The sequence below is a fragment of the Sebastes fasciatus genome, chromosome 11 (genome assembly GCF_043250625.1).
Source record: "Sebastes fasciatus isolate fSebFas1 chromosome 11, fSebFas1.pri, whole genome shotgun sequence".
Taxonomy (NCBI): domain Eukaryota; kingdom Metazoa; phylum Chordata; class Actinopteri; order Perciformes; family Sebastidae; genus Sebastes; species Sebastes fasciatus.
In genome coordinates, this window is record NC_133805.1 from 12,198,167 (window position 1) to 12,212,063 (window position 13,897).

General features: G+C 40.4%; 2 protein-coding genes across 3 annotated transcripts in view; both read right to left on the reverse strand.

The window, feature by feature from the left end:
* The window catches only part of LOC141776868 (phosphatidylinositol 4,5-bisphosphate 3-kinase catalytic subunit alpha isoform), a 172,516-nt gene that overhangs the window by 13,731 nt on the left and 144,888 nt on the right, over window positions 1–13,897 (reverse strand). The gene's annotated exons all lie outside the window — the stretch shown is intronic.
* kcnmb2a (potassium large conductance calcium-activated channel, subfamily M, beta member 2a) lies at window positions 320–9,661 on the reverse strand. Of its 2 annotated transcripts, none has more exons than XM_074650706.1 (6): window positions 9,497–9,661; window positions 5,598–5,700; window positions 5,078–5,200; window positions 4,750–4,923; window positions 4,287–4,482; window positions 320–3,264 (listed from the first exon to the last, which is right to left on the reverse strand). In XM_074650706.1, the coding sequence occupies exons 3-6, from the start codon at window positions 5,134–5,136 to the stop codon at window positions 2,980–2,982; spliced, it is 714 nt and encodes a 237-aa protein (XP_074506807.1). In that variant the 5' UTR covers window positions 5,137–5,200; window positions 5,598–5,700; window positions 9,497–9,661; the 3' UTR covers window positions 320–2,979. The 2 variants fall into 2 exon arrangements, with proteins under 2 accessions (XP_074506807.1, XP_074506806.1); XM_074650705.1 differs by lacking the exon at window positions 9,497–9,661 and adding an exon at window positions 5,975–6,603.

The window sequence follows — 13,897 nt, forward strand, 5'->3', positions numbered from 1 at the left end:
ATCGTGCTCATTTTCAGGTTCATACTTGTATTTTGTGTTTCTATTTGAACATGTTTACATGCTGTAATGTTAAAAAAAATATATATTTTCCTCATACTGTCTGCTTGAATATACCAGTATTCACTCTCTGTCTGAAATGGTCCGTTTTAGTGCATTTCAACGGAATTGCAACAGAGTTGTGTTGCCTGGCAACAGTTTGGGTCTATGTTTACATCCTGTCAGCTGATGTTATTTACATACACTGCAACCGGAAATAAACTGGGACACATTTAGAATGTTTACTTTTAAAACCCTGTAATGGTCTAAATATTGTATATTTGTGACATCACAAATGGACAGAAATCCTAACGGCTTGTTTCAAACTTGCAATTTCTGAATACGGACTGTGTGTATTTCTATGTGTATGTATTTATATGTATGTGTATGTATATATATACTGGACGTTATAGTTAGAGGAATGAGTCATTATAGCAACATGAACTTTAAAGGTCCCATATCGTGCTCATCTTCAGGTTCGTACTTGTATTTTGTGTTTCTATTTGAACATGTTTACATGCTGTAATGTTAAAAAAAAAACTTTATTTTCCTCATACTGTCTCCTTGAATATACCAGTATTCACTCTCTGTCTGAAATGGTCCGTTTTAGTGCATTTCAACGGAATTGCAACAGAGTTGTGTTGCCTGGCAACAGTTTGGGTCCATGTTTACATCCTGTCAGCTGATGTTATTTACATACACTGCAACCAGAATAAACTGGGACACATTTAGAATGTTTACGTTTAAAACCTTGTAATGGTCTAAATATTGTATATTTGTGACATCACAAATGGACAGAAATCCTAACGGCTTGTTTCAAACTCGTAATTTCTGAATACGGACTGTGTGTATTTCTCTGTATATTGAGCGCTTCGATACTTTCACAGGATTTATAAAGCACTTAAATCTGCTTTATAATATAAAAGACATGGAAATCTTACTTTTTACAATATGGGACCTTTAATTTTTCATATCCTTGTACAAACAGTCATATGACAGGGATATTCTCCAAAAACATGGCCACCATCAGCCAATCAGCAGCAGGTCCTATGTGTGTTTTGATGAAGAAGTAGCGCTGTGTATTCGCAAGAATTTGGCAATACAATACGAATAAAGTCATAATGTTATGAGAAAAAAGTCGGAATTTAATGAGAATAAAGTCATACTATTTCAAGAAAAATAAGTTGTAATATTACGAGAATAAGGTCATAACTTTACGAGAAAAAAGTCGTAATATTACGAGAATAAAGTCATAACTTTACAAGAAAAAAGTCGTAATAATACGAGAATAAAGTCATGACTATGAGAAAAAAGTCGTAATATTACGAAAATAATGTCATAACATTACGAGAAAAAAGTCATAATATTACGAGAATGATTTCTTTCTCTTAAACTTATGACTTTATTCTCATAATACAACTTTTTTTCTCTCGTAAATTTATGACTTTATTCTCATAATATTACGACTTTATTCTCAAAATTTCAGATTATTTTTTTTTTCCTCAATGTGGCCCTGATACTCCGTCGTACGATACTGTAAGCAAGATGATATATTGCAATTTCTTAAATCTAATTTTAAGAAAACTGCAGAGAACACACCTTCATATGCATAAAATCTCAGTAAAAAAGTGTAATCACCTGCTTTTTCATTTATCACAGTCCCTGTAACATCCAACGTCATAGCACTACTTTGAGAGGGTGCATCTCTTTGCAAATGAAATAAAGTATTGACTGAATTAATCTTTGCATGTAAACTATTAATTATAAATCAATACTGTGTTTTTGAGAATCGATACAGTATCACAAAACGTAGTATCGCGATACTCGATATCAACTTACACCCCTATGAAGAAGAAAACTTTTTGAACCATTTTCTATCTTCAAAATAAGCAAACAAATGTAAGAACATTATGCAGTCTTGGCAGAAGCTCTCTGTGTGCTTTCTAGTACACAAATATCCTTGGGAGATGACCTTTTATTTCTGCTGCAGGACCACAATGTGTAACCACAAAGAATCATATCGCTTAGTAGCCTACGGCGCCACTGCAAAAAATCACCATGTCATTTGTTTCATGAGATAACCTGGAGGTGGATGCAGTAGTTGTTGTGTTGAAGAGTGAACTTGTGACCATGGAATTTTTTTTTTTTTTAGCTTTGTTTGGTGAGCCTGGGCAAGCCTTATTACATTGTGTAATAATGTCTCAATAACTTTGGTTTTTCAAAGAATGTGCAAAGTGTTTTAGGCCTTTATATATTCATTGTGCTTTGGTGAGCTTAATTCCTGAATAGTATTTCCAACATCATGACCGACAAAAAAATCACGTTTGGTTATGAACACCTTATGTTCATTCATAGAAGACCTTTCATTATGAGAGACCTACACATATAATTTGGTCCCAGAGAGAGCGGATAACAAATGAGGACATTGTATTGTCTCAGAAAACAGTCTCATCCAAATATAGGAAAGTTTGAGGAAGTTCTCAAAGTTGTTCCTCAACATTAACAAGGACATTTTTAGACAGACAGCAGTGTTTTTTTCCCGTCAATTGATGGTTGGTGTCGTCATGTGTATCATATGTGATATAGCAAGCACATGCTCATAATGTCTCATATTTATGACTACAAGTGTAACAAATTCTTGTAAACACGTGCCCATAAAACATTTTACAATGCTTTAACACCATGCATAATCCAGTCACAGTTTTCCCCCGCATAACAGCCAGTTGCATGTCTAACAGTTTCCGCCTCGGAACATTCAGTTCGCTTTTATAAACAGTCACATCCTCGATCCGGAGAGAAAGTCAGCTGTTCCAAATGCGTCAGCCGGAGAGGAAAGTTTGCACGAGGTCACAGCAAGGTCATTTGGTTTAAAACAATCTCTCTCATGTCATTTTATCCATCACCAAACCGCCATACGCTTTGACAGCTGCTTGCGTGTATATTTCACCTCTTGATCTTCCCTATCTCTTCGGACAGTCTGGAGAGGTACTGCGTGAGCTTCACCATCATGATGATGAGGGCCCCTCCCGTGAACACGCAGGAGGGCCACATAAGCGTGTGGAAGACGACGCTGTGGTCGTACAGGCGCGTCAGGAGGACGGTCTCCTGCTGCTCGCTGGGGTCGTAGTAGCAGGGGACCTGCTGGTTCGCCTTCAGACGCTCGGAGATGTTCATGATCATGACGTGCATGGCCGCGCTGTCCTTCTGGCACCTGGGTACGTAGAAACACTGCAAGGACATGGATTGAAGGAAACTGAGGTTATCTAGAGGGCGATCAGTTGGTCTTTGTTATGGTGATGGCTGCTAATCTTCTTTTAATTCACAATATTGAATACATCACCTTCACGTGTCATGTTAAACCCTATTCGACTGTTATCAGGCCATTAAATAGGTGTCATCGGTCGGTGGTAGCAACACGTTATAACACGTAAAACTGAATGAAACATTACGTTTTGAACACAAACAAAAAGGCTTCTTTAGGTTTAGGCAACAAAAACACTTGGATAAGTATAGGGAAAAAGATCGCGTTTGCATCCATTTGGCCCATAGAGCAGGCGCAGTAACGTTTCCTTTAACTCCGCCTCCCAGCCTCGGTCTGGGTCTCATTCACATGAACGGAGGAAGGAAAATAACTCTGGATTTGGCTATTAGTGCATTTTAAAACTTTTAGGACCTAATGATTTAACTAAGGGTTATTCAAGTGTTCATACTGGGAAGTTGATTTACCTAAAAAAAGATTATCCGCTGAGTTACAGAGGTTTCTTTCCCAAAAGTATTTTTGGGCCCAATGGCATCATGTGACGGACACGGAATTTGTTATTCCACCGTTTGGCCACAACAAAAATTTGCTTCAAAGCTCGGCGCACTTCCTGGGGACTTGATACTCCAGGGCCTGGCTTCCGCTCCTGCTCTTGTCATATATACACTACGGTTGCTAGAGGTCGCTTTCATCTTCTTTTATACCTTCTTTTGGTGATTTTCCATGCGAATAGATGATAAAACCTAATACTGAGTGTAGAAGACCCCTATTGACCCACATCTATGGTGCTTATAGCGACCGATAACGCACATTTAATAGCCTGACAGCAGCCTAATCGGCTGCCTTTCAGCTTGACCAGGAAAAATCCTATCGACTAACACTTTCTGAATCTGGAGCAGAGTAAGTCTACAATCAGGCCAACATCTGACAGCCGTTGTCAACATTTGAAACGGTTCAGTAACTGTGTTTTCCCCTCTGGCGCTGTACTCACTTCAGAGCTGGTGTCCTGGGTCTCCTCGTTGTGAGATAAACGGCTGACACGGCCCGTGTTATTGACGCTCACGTAGACCTGCAGACAGGGGTATTTGGAGACTCTCCAGCACTCTGACCCACAGCTGTAGGAGCAGTTTACGTCTGCTGTGACCGTGGAGTTGAGCACGATACACACACCTTCCTCTGTCCACACACTGGGTTGGCATTTAAATGAAGATCCAATTTAATGCAACAACAACAACGACGACGACAAAAAAGCAGAAAACATTTCAGGGATCTCATGGTATGAAATCGTCTTGTTCCTGAAGTATTCATTTTTGTAATTTTCAGGTTGAGAGAGCACTGAAAGCAGTTTGTCAACAAGCATACCTGATGAATAAAACATGTTTCTTACAGAAGTAGTTAGTTAACTCCTTTATAGGGTGTTAAAAAAAAGACAATTCAAACAACAGGCCCAGTACCTTTCTGCATAGGAGCGTAATATAGTGACCCCCAGGACAAAGTACATCACGACTGAGGAGAGGATCATCCCGAGTCCCAGAAAAATGGCCCGATCCTCACCGGGCTTCCGAGCTGTCACCGTCTGCTTCTTGTCCAGTAAATCTACATCACGAAATTTCTGGTAGATTGACCTACTGATGAGGAAAATGAGGAGACATTATTATATATATATTTTTTTAAGCTCAAATATTATGATAGGTAAGAGTTTCTCCCCGGGCCATGGATGTCCCCATTTCCCCTTTGCAATTTAAGTCAATTTTGAAGCCTGAATTGGCATGAACCTGTTACCTCCTTTCATTTCCTCTGCCCGCCGCTGCTGATTTTTTGGCCCCCGCCACAAAAAACATCTTTCCTGATGATCCACGCCCTCCTTTGCTCGCTGAGGCAGAACGGAAGGATTGCTGAAAGGACCTGTGAATTACAGGCAGTTTGTTGACCATGCTTTAGCTGTCTGGAAGCACTACAGACACTTTCACTACCAGGATCATAAACACAACAGAAATCCCAAGGTCACCGGTGACAAAGCAAACATGCAAGACAGCAAATCATACTCTACCTTTGGTGCATAGTTGCTGTCAAACTCACTACTAGTTTTGTACAAAAAAACTATTAAGTATATGCCTCTCCTGTTGCAAACAGCACTTGCTGGTTATCAGAGTGTTATGTAGGGTTGGGACAGGAAGCACCTCTGATATAGTGGTCTCCACCAGGTAAACATCTCATTTTGAGCACAAAGAAACGCCACAAAGGACAAACAAGATGACAGATTGCCACAGATGAAAGGTGTTAATGCTGATGAAAAACCTACCTGCTGTATCCTGAACACTTCTGCTGTCAACACAAAGTCATTGGGTCCGCTCTTGGCACAACAACAACACCTTGCATGTACCTCCTCTCGCTCTCTGCCGGTCCTATACCATTTGCACAAAACACAGAATTCAGTACAGCTTTGGACCAATAAATAACATTAGCCTTGATTCAGATGCAAATGTATGGGCAAGTGAGACGTTGTGAGTTATTTGTGCTGGGTTAGCGTTAAGGTGAGGGTCGATGCAAACCCACTCTGGAGATTGCCAGGCATTTATTTAAAAACACACTATAGGTTAAATGTATTTACATGGCCACATTATTAATTATGTGTGGTCGTTTGCTCGTATATCAGAAGAGTGCTCCGTAATGACTTACCTATCAATCAAGTAGGAATCAACCATCAACTCCTATTGTTTATTGACTCCCCTTCAGAAGCAGAATAATCAACACAGCATGGATACAGAAGGCCACCATCCAGTCCTCTAACATGTGAGTACAATAAGCACGTTGTGTTCATTTTGTGGAGTATATCAACCTTGCCGGAGTGCAAGGAGCAGACTAGTCAGAAAACAAGCCAACGAGTTCCTCTTAGATGAGTAATTTCCTCATTGTATCACATTCCCAGCTGCTTAGGGGAAATGTTGCTGAGAGACGACCCCGGTGTGACAAAGGGAATCTGAAGGAAACCATGATTGTTCCCTGAAACATGATTCCGCATGCAACGAAGGGTCACACTTACATGAGTTTTATGATGTGTCTTACAACTTTACAGTTGTTCTCCTCTGTAAAAGCACACTGAAACATTGCCACTCGAGTGCCTCAAGTTCCACACATAACTGTATCGATTTCAGCTAAACATGGAAGCGCACACTTTCAGAGAGATCGCCTTACTCCTTGTACCAACTTCGTAAGGCAGTGAATTTATAGCTGTGAATTTATAGCTGTGTCCTCATGTAGGCTGGACTAACAGTGGCAGGTGACGTCGTACCTGATAACTCATAAGGAATGGACAGTGACACTGTGCTTAATGATGTAGACACACCTTGCAGGGCCTTCCAAGGTAGCTTCGAATGAAGGAAACAAATTTAAAACATTAAACAAATTGTTAAAAATGTAAACGTTCCAGATTGGTCTTATTAAAGATTATCGTCTTATTTTCTGCAATTTTGTTATTTAATATTTGTATTCTTCATTTATCAAAATTGACAGAGGACAATGGAAATTTCATCCATGTTAGTCAATAAAAAAGTAAATTCCACTGAAGTTAGACCCCTGGAAATCTGACATTATTGAAGTGAAATGGCTAAAACTTAAAGGGCCAGTGTGTAACATTTTGGGGGATCTATTATCAGAAATGGAATATAATATTCATAACTATGTTTTCATTAGTTTATAATCACGTAAAACTAAGAATTGTTGTTTTCGTTAGCTTAGAATGAGCCCTTCTTATCTATATAGGGTCCACTTCACGGAGTCCGCTATGTTGCTCCGCCATGTTTCTACAGTAGCCCAGAACAGACAAACCAAACACTGACTCTAGAGAGAGCCTTTTTGCGTATTTACCTGAAGGCCAACGTAGTTCTCTGACATGCTTGTGAAACTGCAGTAATGCGGGGTGAGCAGTTGGTTGCAATCTGCAACCTCACCACCAGATGCCAATAAGTCCTACACACTGAACCTTTAACTGAATGAGAAATAATAACATAATCATAGGGTGGGAAGAAAAAGTGGTTCTGAATGAAAGTCACCAACTTGAAAAGATGACTTTGTGTGTATTTGCATCCTGCTTCACGGCTTATTTAAAAAGCTACTGAGTCTGCAGTGTCACCACATGGAGGACTGGAGGGAGACCGTCTGAGGAAATGCACTGGTGTGAAACTGCTTACCCCAGCAGGAACTTATTGTTCACATTTTCCTATTATCAGTTTAATGAACCACGTATCCTGTGCCAGAGGCAGATAGGATCGGCCGACCTCACTGTACTGTATACTCTTTATGGGTGTGTCCTTGGTTCATATTTCTTCCAGCTGTCCCATATTGTGAGACTGAAAAACGTGACTAAATGAGAGATAAACCAAAATGGCATGTGGCAGCCCACATAACTGTAGAGCAGGTGTTTTCTTATACATGGATGGATCACTGAATGGGCCTACCAGGGTCAGAGGGCCTCTCTCTTCATCTACAGTGTGAACTAATTACTGAAGTTCAGCTGCAGGTTTTAAACCAACAGCAGCACCTGAATTCTGCTTCACCTGCAGAATGTCACTGAAAGAGACGCAAAACTACTACAACGAAATGTGATATGAAACAACACAAAGCGACTACAAAGAGATGCAAAACAACCACAAAGAGATGAAAACTGACCACAAAGAGACACAAATGACCACAAAGAGACGCCACACAACTACAAAGAGACATAATCTGACTACAAAGAGACACAAATGACCATAAAGAGACACCACACAACTACAAAGAGACATAATCAGACCACAAAGAGACACCACACAACTACAAAGAGACATAATCAGACCATAAAGAGACACCACACAACTACAAATAGATGCAAAACAACCACAAATAGACACAAACTGACTACAAAGAGATGCAAAACAACCACAAAGGGACACCAACTGACTTCAAAGAGACGCAAAAGAACACAGAGACACCACACAACTACAAAGAGATGCAAGCTGACTACAAAGATACACATATGACCACAAAGAGAAGCCAAACAACTACAAAGAGACGCAAAACAACCACAAAGAGATGCAACCTGATTTAAAAAGAGACACAAATGACCACAACAAGACACACCACACAACTACAAAGAGACACAAACTGACTACAAAGATACTGAACATGAATCACCACATAGAGATGCAAAACAAACACAAAGAGACACCAACTGACTACAAAGGGAAACAAATGACCAAAAAAACACACAGAGACACAATACAACTAAACGATATGGTCGTTTTGTGTCTCTTTCAGTCCGAGTGTCTTGCTACTGTGCACGTCTGTGCCCAGGGGCCTATTGTATCATAATCTATCCATGATTTTATTACTATTAGTAATTTCCGTTGGATTTTATTGAGCTCATATAAAAGTGAGATTAAGGTGTGTCATATATAGAGACTGAAAGTCTGACGGCTCAACTTTGATCCTGGAAATGTTCCTTTAGTACAGAAGGTGTTTACTTTCACCTCGCGTGTTTTAACAGCGCTGTGGTATTCAAGGCCTGACCTACTATCAACACGCTCTTTGACGAAGAATATCTCTGGATGTATTTTTGCCTCGTCCTTCCAGTGATTATTGCTTCCTAGTCAGGTGTCCTTTAGTGTTTGGTAGTTTAAAAAAAGTCACATGCTCCACTGCACAGCAACCCACAGAGTTAGGAAACACTAACCTGACGTGCACACACTGCCAGTGTGAACAGTGCATGCGGTTCATATTATTGTACACAATGTCAAAACCCAGTCATCCATTCATCATTGATTTTATGAGTATTTTGTTTACTGTCTTGTTGTTCCATGAACACAGCAGTGAAAAACAGCATGCTCCTATCATTATTATCCACTTAAGATTCATCTAGGCACTCAATAAAAAAGAGGGTGTATGCAGTGAAATTTCCAAAGCTATCTTTACACTGCAGCTCAATCTGAGCCCTTATGAATCCATTTCACATGTGTGAGTCTGAAACCTTTTTGTATTCCCAGCTACATGCTGTGTGTTGACCCTCTGTTGTGGGCTGGATCCTCTTTGAGCACATACAGTCTCTATGTTCCTCTGTGGTGCCTGTAATAATCTCATGACTTTGCACATCCAAATTACAGTAAGCCCCAGCTTTTCTGTGTGCTGAACAGCAGTGGTAATACGTACAATCTTGTGAGATCCTACCTCTTGTTGCGGTGTTGTTATGATAATCCAGACTTTGGGCTACAACTGTCAGCAGTGGCTCTCCGACATGGTCTCTCCCAGGGACGGCAGCTGGCTACCTCTTATTTAAACTCTTTCCCCAAGTGAACAGAATGCCTGCCATACCTGTGTTAGTAATATGAGTTCCCCGTACAATGCCGTCATGCTTAAAATGAGTTGGTGGAGCACAATGAATCTCGACTGTACCTTTAAATAACTGTCTGTGATTGGCCGGACTGTGGGCCTGGTGCTATGTTTGTTACAGGCTGCATGTCCACAGAGGAATTCAGGAGCAGTTGTTTCAAACACCTCTGACTTTCCATGTTACAAATGTACAGTGTGTGAATAGACAACGTGGAGGCCACAGCTTCAAACTCTGACAAGGAAACATAGCCGTGTCTTGCCACAAGGGGTCACTGCAACCTCAGAAACTGGTTGCATGGAATGCTGGGGATTTTTTTTTTTTTTAAGTGGTGCTTTTATTTTGTTAAAATCACAAGTGTAAATGTGGAAAATGTGTTAGCAGGTGTGGACAAATAACTTGCTGTTGGTAATAAATGTATAAAGTTATATGTTTACCTTTCTTTCTTAGTAGATGTACTATGAATGACTTCTTCCATTCATTTTTTTTCTAAAAGATGCACATTAAAGACTGAGAGCAAGTATATTTTGCAGATGTAAGCTATTGTCCTCTTTCAATGTTTGGTCAACGAATAGTCACACCATCACCATTGTTTTTTATTGTTGCCTACAAAACGTACTAGATTTTCAGGTAAAGTAATCAGACGCATTTTCATATGATCCAGACTAAATAAACACAGTTTTTGAGGAGCCTCCTAAAATGGACAAAATGCTTAAAAACCTGGGGCCGGTGTTATATGTGACCGCAAGAGAGCCAGCAACGTATAAGGTCTGTCGTCAGAAAATGTGACCCCCCTATCTTTTACTTTTTTTTTACCAGTTTTGTGAATATATCGTTGAAATAAAAACATTAAAATAAATGTATGTTTTTTGACAAAATAGTTTTGTGTGTTTTCTGTCACATATTTTCCTCATTTATTATACAGTCACAGTAGGGTCACATTTTCTGATGACAGACCTTAGGGCTGGCTCGCTGCGGTCACGGATTTCGGTGTAACACCGGCCCCAGGTTTTTGAGCATTTTGTCCTTTTTAGAATGCTACTCGAAAACTGTGTTTATTTTCATCTGGATCATATGAAAATGAGTCTGATTAATTTACCTGCAAATATAGTAAATTTTTGTTGGCAACAATAAAAAACAATGGTGATGGTGTGACTATTCTTTGACCAAACATTGAAAGAGTACAATAGCTTAAATCTGTAAAATAAACTGCTCTCAGTGTTTAATGTGCATCTTTTAGGGAAGAAGTGAATGTAAGAAGTCATTTGTAGTACATCTACTAAGAAAGAAAGGTAAATATACCTATAACTTTATACAGTACTTGCTTATATCTGTAAAACAAACTGATATCTTCCTTTCACGCCTTCAGAAATTGTGACCTCATGTGTTGCTGGCTCTTTGCGGTCACAGATTTCAGTGTAACACCAGCATTGCATATGATATGTGTACACCTTTATTTATTTAATTTCAGATTTTTGTACATTCTGCTTTGCGTGCTGTGAAATGTGTTTTATTTTGAAAATAATTTTAAAATGTAAGGTGGCATATTTTCCCAGTAGATTTAACATGTAGAGGCCATTTAGTTGTTTTCTAATGCGATGACGACAGTGTTGGTGTGACCAGCTGGGGGATTTTCCCCTGCAGACCACAGTGGATCATGAGCCATCTTGGCTGCAGTCTCTGCTCATCCCCACTTGGTGCGTTTGATTATGAAAGTCTGTCCCATTTAACAGCAGCAGCATCACATCAGATTCTGCTAGAAGTGTGTTACTGCCTCCTCCAAGCCCTATTCAGTGCTACAGTATAATAAAATCTCCCTGAAGAACTCCAGAGCTCTTTCCTGCCTCTTAGCTCAGAATGCCATCCATCCATCCATCTGCAACCGCTTATCCCGTTAGGGGTCGCGGGGGGGCTGGAGCCGATCCCAGCCGACATTGGGCGAAGGCAGGGTACACCCTGGACAGGTCGCCAGTCCATCGCAGGGCTGACACATAGAGACAGACAACCATTCACGCTCACACTCACACCTACGGGCAATTTAGAGTCCACAATTAACCTAACCTGCATGTCTTTGGACTGTGGGAGGAAACCGGAGTACCCGGAGAAAACCCACGCTAACACGGGGAGAACATGCAAACTCCACACAGAAGGGTCCCAAGCCGGATTCGAACCTGCAACCCTCTAGCTGTGAGGCGCCAGTGCTAACCACTGCACCACCGTGCAGCTCAGAATGCGTTTCCCTTTAATTATACCCTGGCCTAAGATTTAGCCTTGAAAAAATAACAGCCCCTTTTTCATGCAGCAAGACATGCAGCAGGAAAACACGTGCACAAATATAGCAGGATGGGAAGGAAAAAAACGACTCAAGGGCAGATGGAAAGACATTTATTTGAGGTTAGGCCTAAACATAGCTACAAAGAGGTGCAGACTGTCTTCGAGTGCCACATTTGGAGGTGAAACAACATCGTTGCAGGGGGGGGTGAAAGGCGATTCTGCTTCTTTGTTTCTGCAGATCTAAAAATAGCACATGCTGAGCAGGCAGTGGAGCTGAGCTGCAGTCCCTTCTCTTGCTCCATTTTCCCTCTTTTTCTGTTCCTCACTCTCTCGCAGACATAATACATCATGTTAATGATGCATGGGCTCAAAGCAGCTATTATAGGTCAGTTTGGTCTGGGCCTGTATTTGCATTGCTGTAATTTAACATATGTAGCTTGGACATAAAGGAGTGTTATTAATATTTGTGTGGTGATGTGTGTCACCTGTGCTGTTGGGAATCTCTCTGCCCCCATCTGAGACATATATTTTTGGATCTTTGTGCTTTTATTTTAAGAAATTACAAACATCTGTAATGGCAAATAAAGAAAACACAAATCCTCAGCCTGATTTCTTATTCTGTGCATGTTCACTTGCAACAGGGGATCACTATCGTATTACTTATTCTAAGGGGTTTGCAAGTAAAAAAAAAACATGCTGCTGAAATCCAGTTATTATTCATAGCTTGATAGTTTTTCTTTTTTTCTTTTTTTTTTTAAAAAGATGAAAATCGTAGATTATCTTTATCTTAGATGCAGCCTCTAGTAAAAGCCACCTGCTCATTTTCTTTCTCCTCCACGCACAAAAATGAAAAGGCAACACCGCTGTTGCTAAGGCAGTCGATAAAGCTGGCTGCCACTTGTGCATGGCAGTATCCAAGCAATTACACAATGCCAACAGGTCCGGCACATATTTATCAGTGTTGCCGCTGTGCTCACATCCCTAGCAACCTCGTGTTATTGTCCTGCAGATTAGCTCCCCGCCCCCACACAGATACCATACTGCTGTATTCCTTCTAGTCTCACACTTATGGAGGGGAAACGCTGCTAATCTCATTTTATAGAGAACTAGAGATGTTCACATGTATTTTTCAAACTGATGAATGTACATTATACAGTATGTGCATGTACTGTATGTAATAATAATAAAAAAGGATGAGTAGGATTTACAGTCACAGAGAAGAGGTCGGTCAATTCACAATATTCGCCCGTAGAGTGAATCATATATTGCGTAAAGCTTGGCATCGGAGAGGAGGAATTTGCTTCACATTTCTTCACTGGCAGCCAAAACACCCTCTCACACAGTGGGAGTGATGGAGCACATATTTCTGTTTCTGCTGGCTAGAGGAGAAAGAAGCAAAGAGGCAGGAATGTGGGAAATCACCCATAAATGAACTAATAGAGACAAACTGTGCTGAAACTGAAACCTGTTTTGCAGTCCACCCCCAAAAATCTCTGTTTTTTTGACAATGAGACGACCTAGAATCCTCCTAGTTTTGCTATATGTAAGGAAATTACAATGCGGTGGTTGAATGTGTGGCACCAGATATTAGACAGGGAGGTCTCTGGATGTTGACAAAGGGCCAGATGAGCACTGATATAATGGAGTGGGAGGATCACACAGCTCAGAGACTGAGGTAGCAGAGGCAAAAAGAGTCAGTGGACTGCAGTAGCACACAGTGTCTGCCAAATAATCCATCACACAACAACACAGTTAATCAAATAGGCTACCCTTTTACACTTTTACCATCTGATTGCATGCAAATGCATTACCTCAGCTATATTTTCAATGTTAACTTGGCTAATTCTAGGCCATTTCTTTGCAAGATAAAATTATTTGTCTCACCAAATTACATCATTTTGAAGTCGTGGTTGTTCTGTGTTTCTGAGGATGCACAGAGTGTGAGAAATAAAGAAGGGATGTTGTAA

Excerpts from the sequence above, each read along its gene's own strand:
- kcnmb2a (XM_074650706.1), bottom strand. The coding sequence starts at position 5,136 with ATGTTTTTTGTGGCGGGGGCCAAAAAATCAGCAGCGGCGGGCAGAGGA. Across the intron at positions 4,924-5,077 it reads GGCAGAGGAAATGAAAGGAG|TAGGTCAATCTACCAGAAAT; the intron begins GTAACAGGTTCA and ends TTTCCTCATCAG. Across the intron at positions 4,483-4,749 it reads TTACGCTCCTATGCAGAAAG|TGTGTGGACAGAGGAAGGTG; the intron begins GTACTGGGCCTG and ends ATGCCAACCCAG.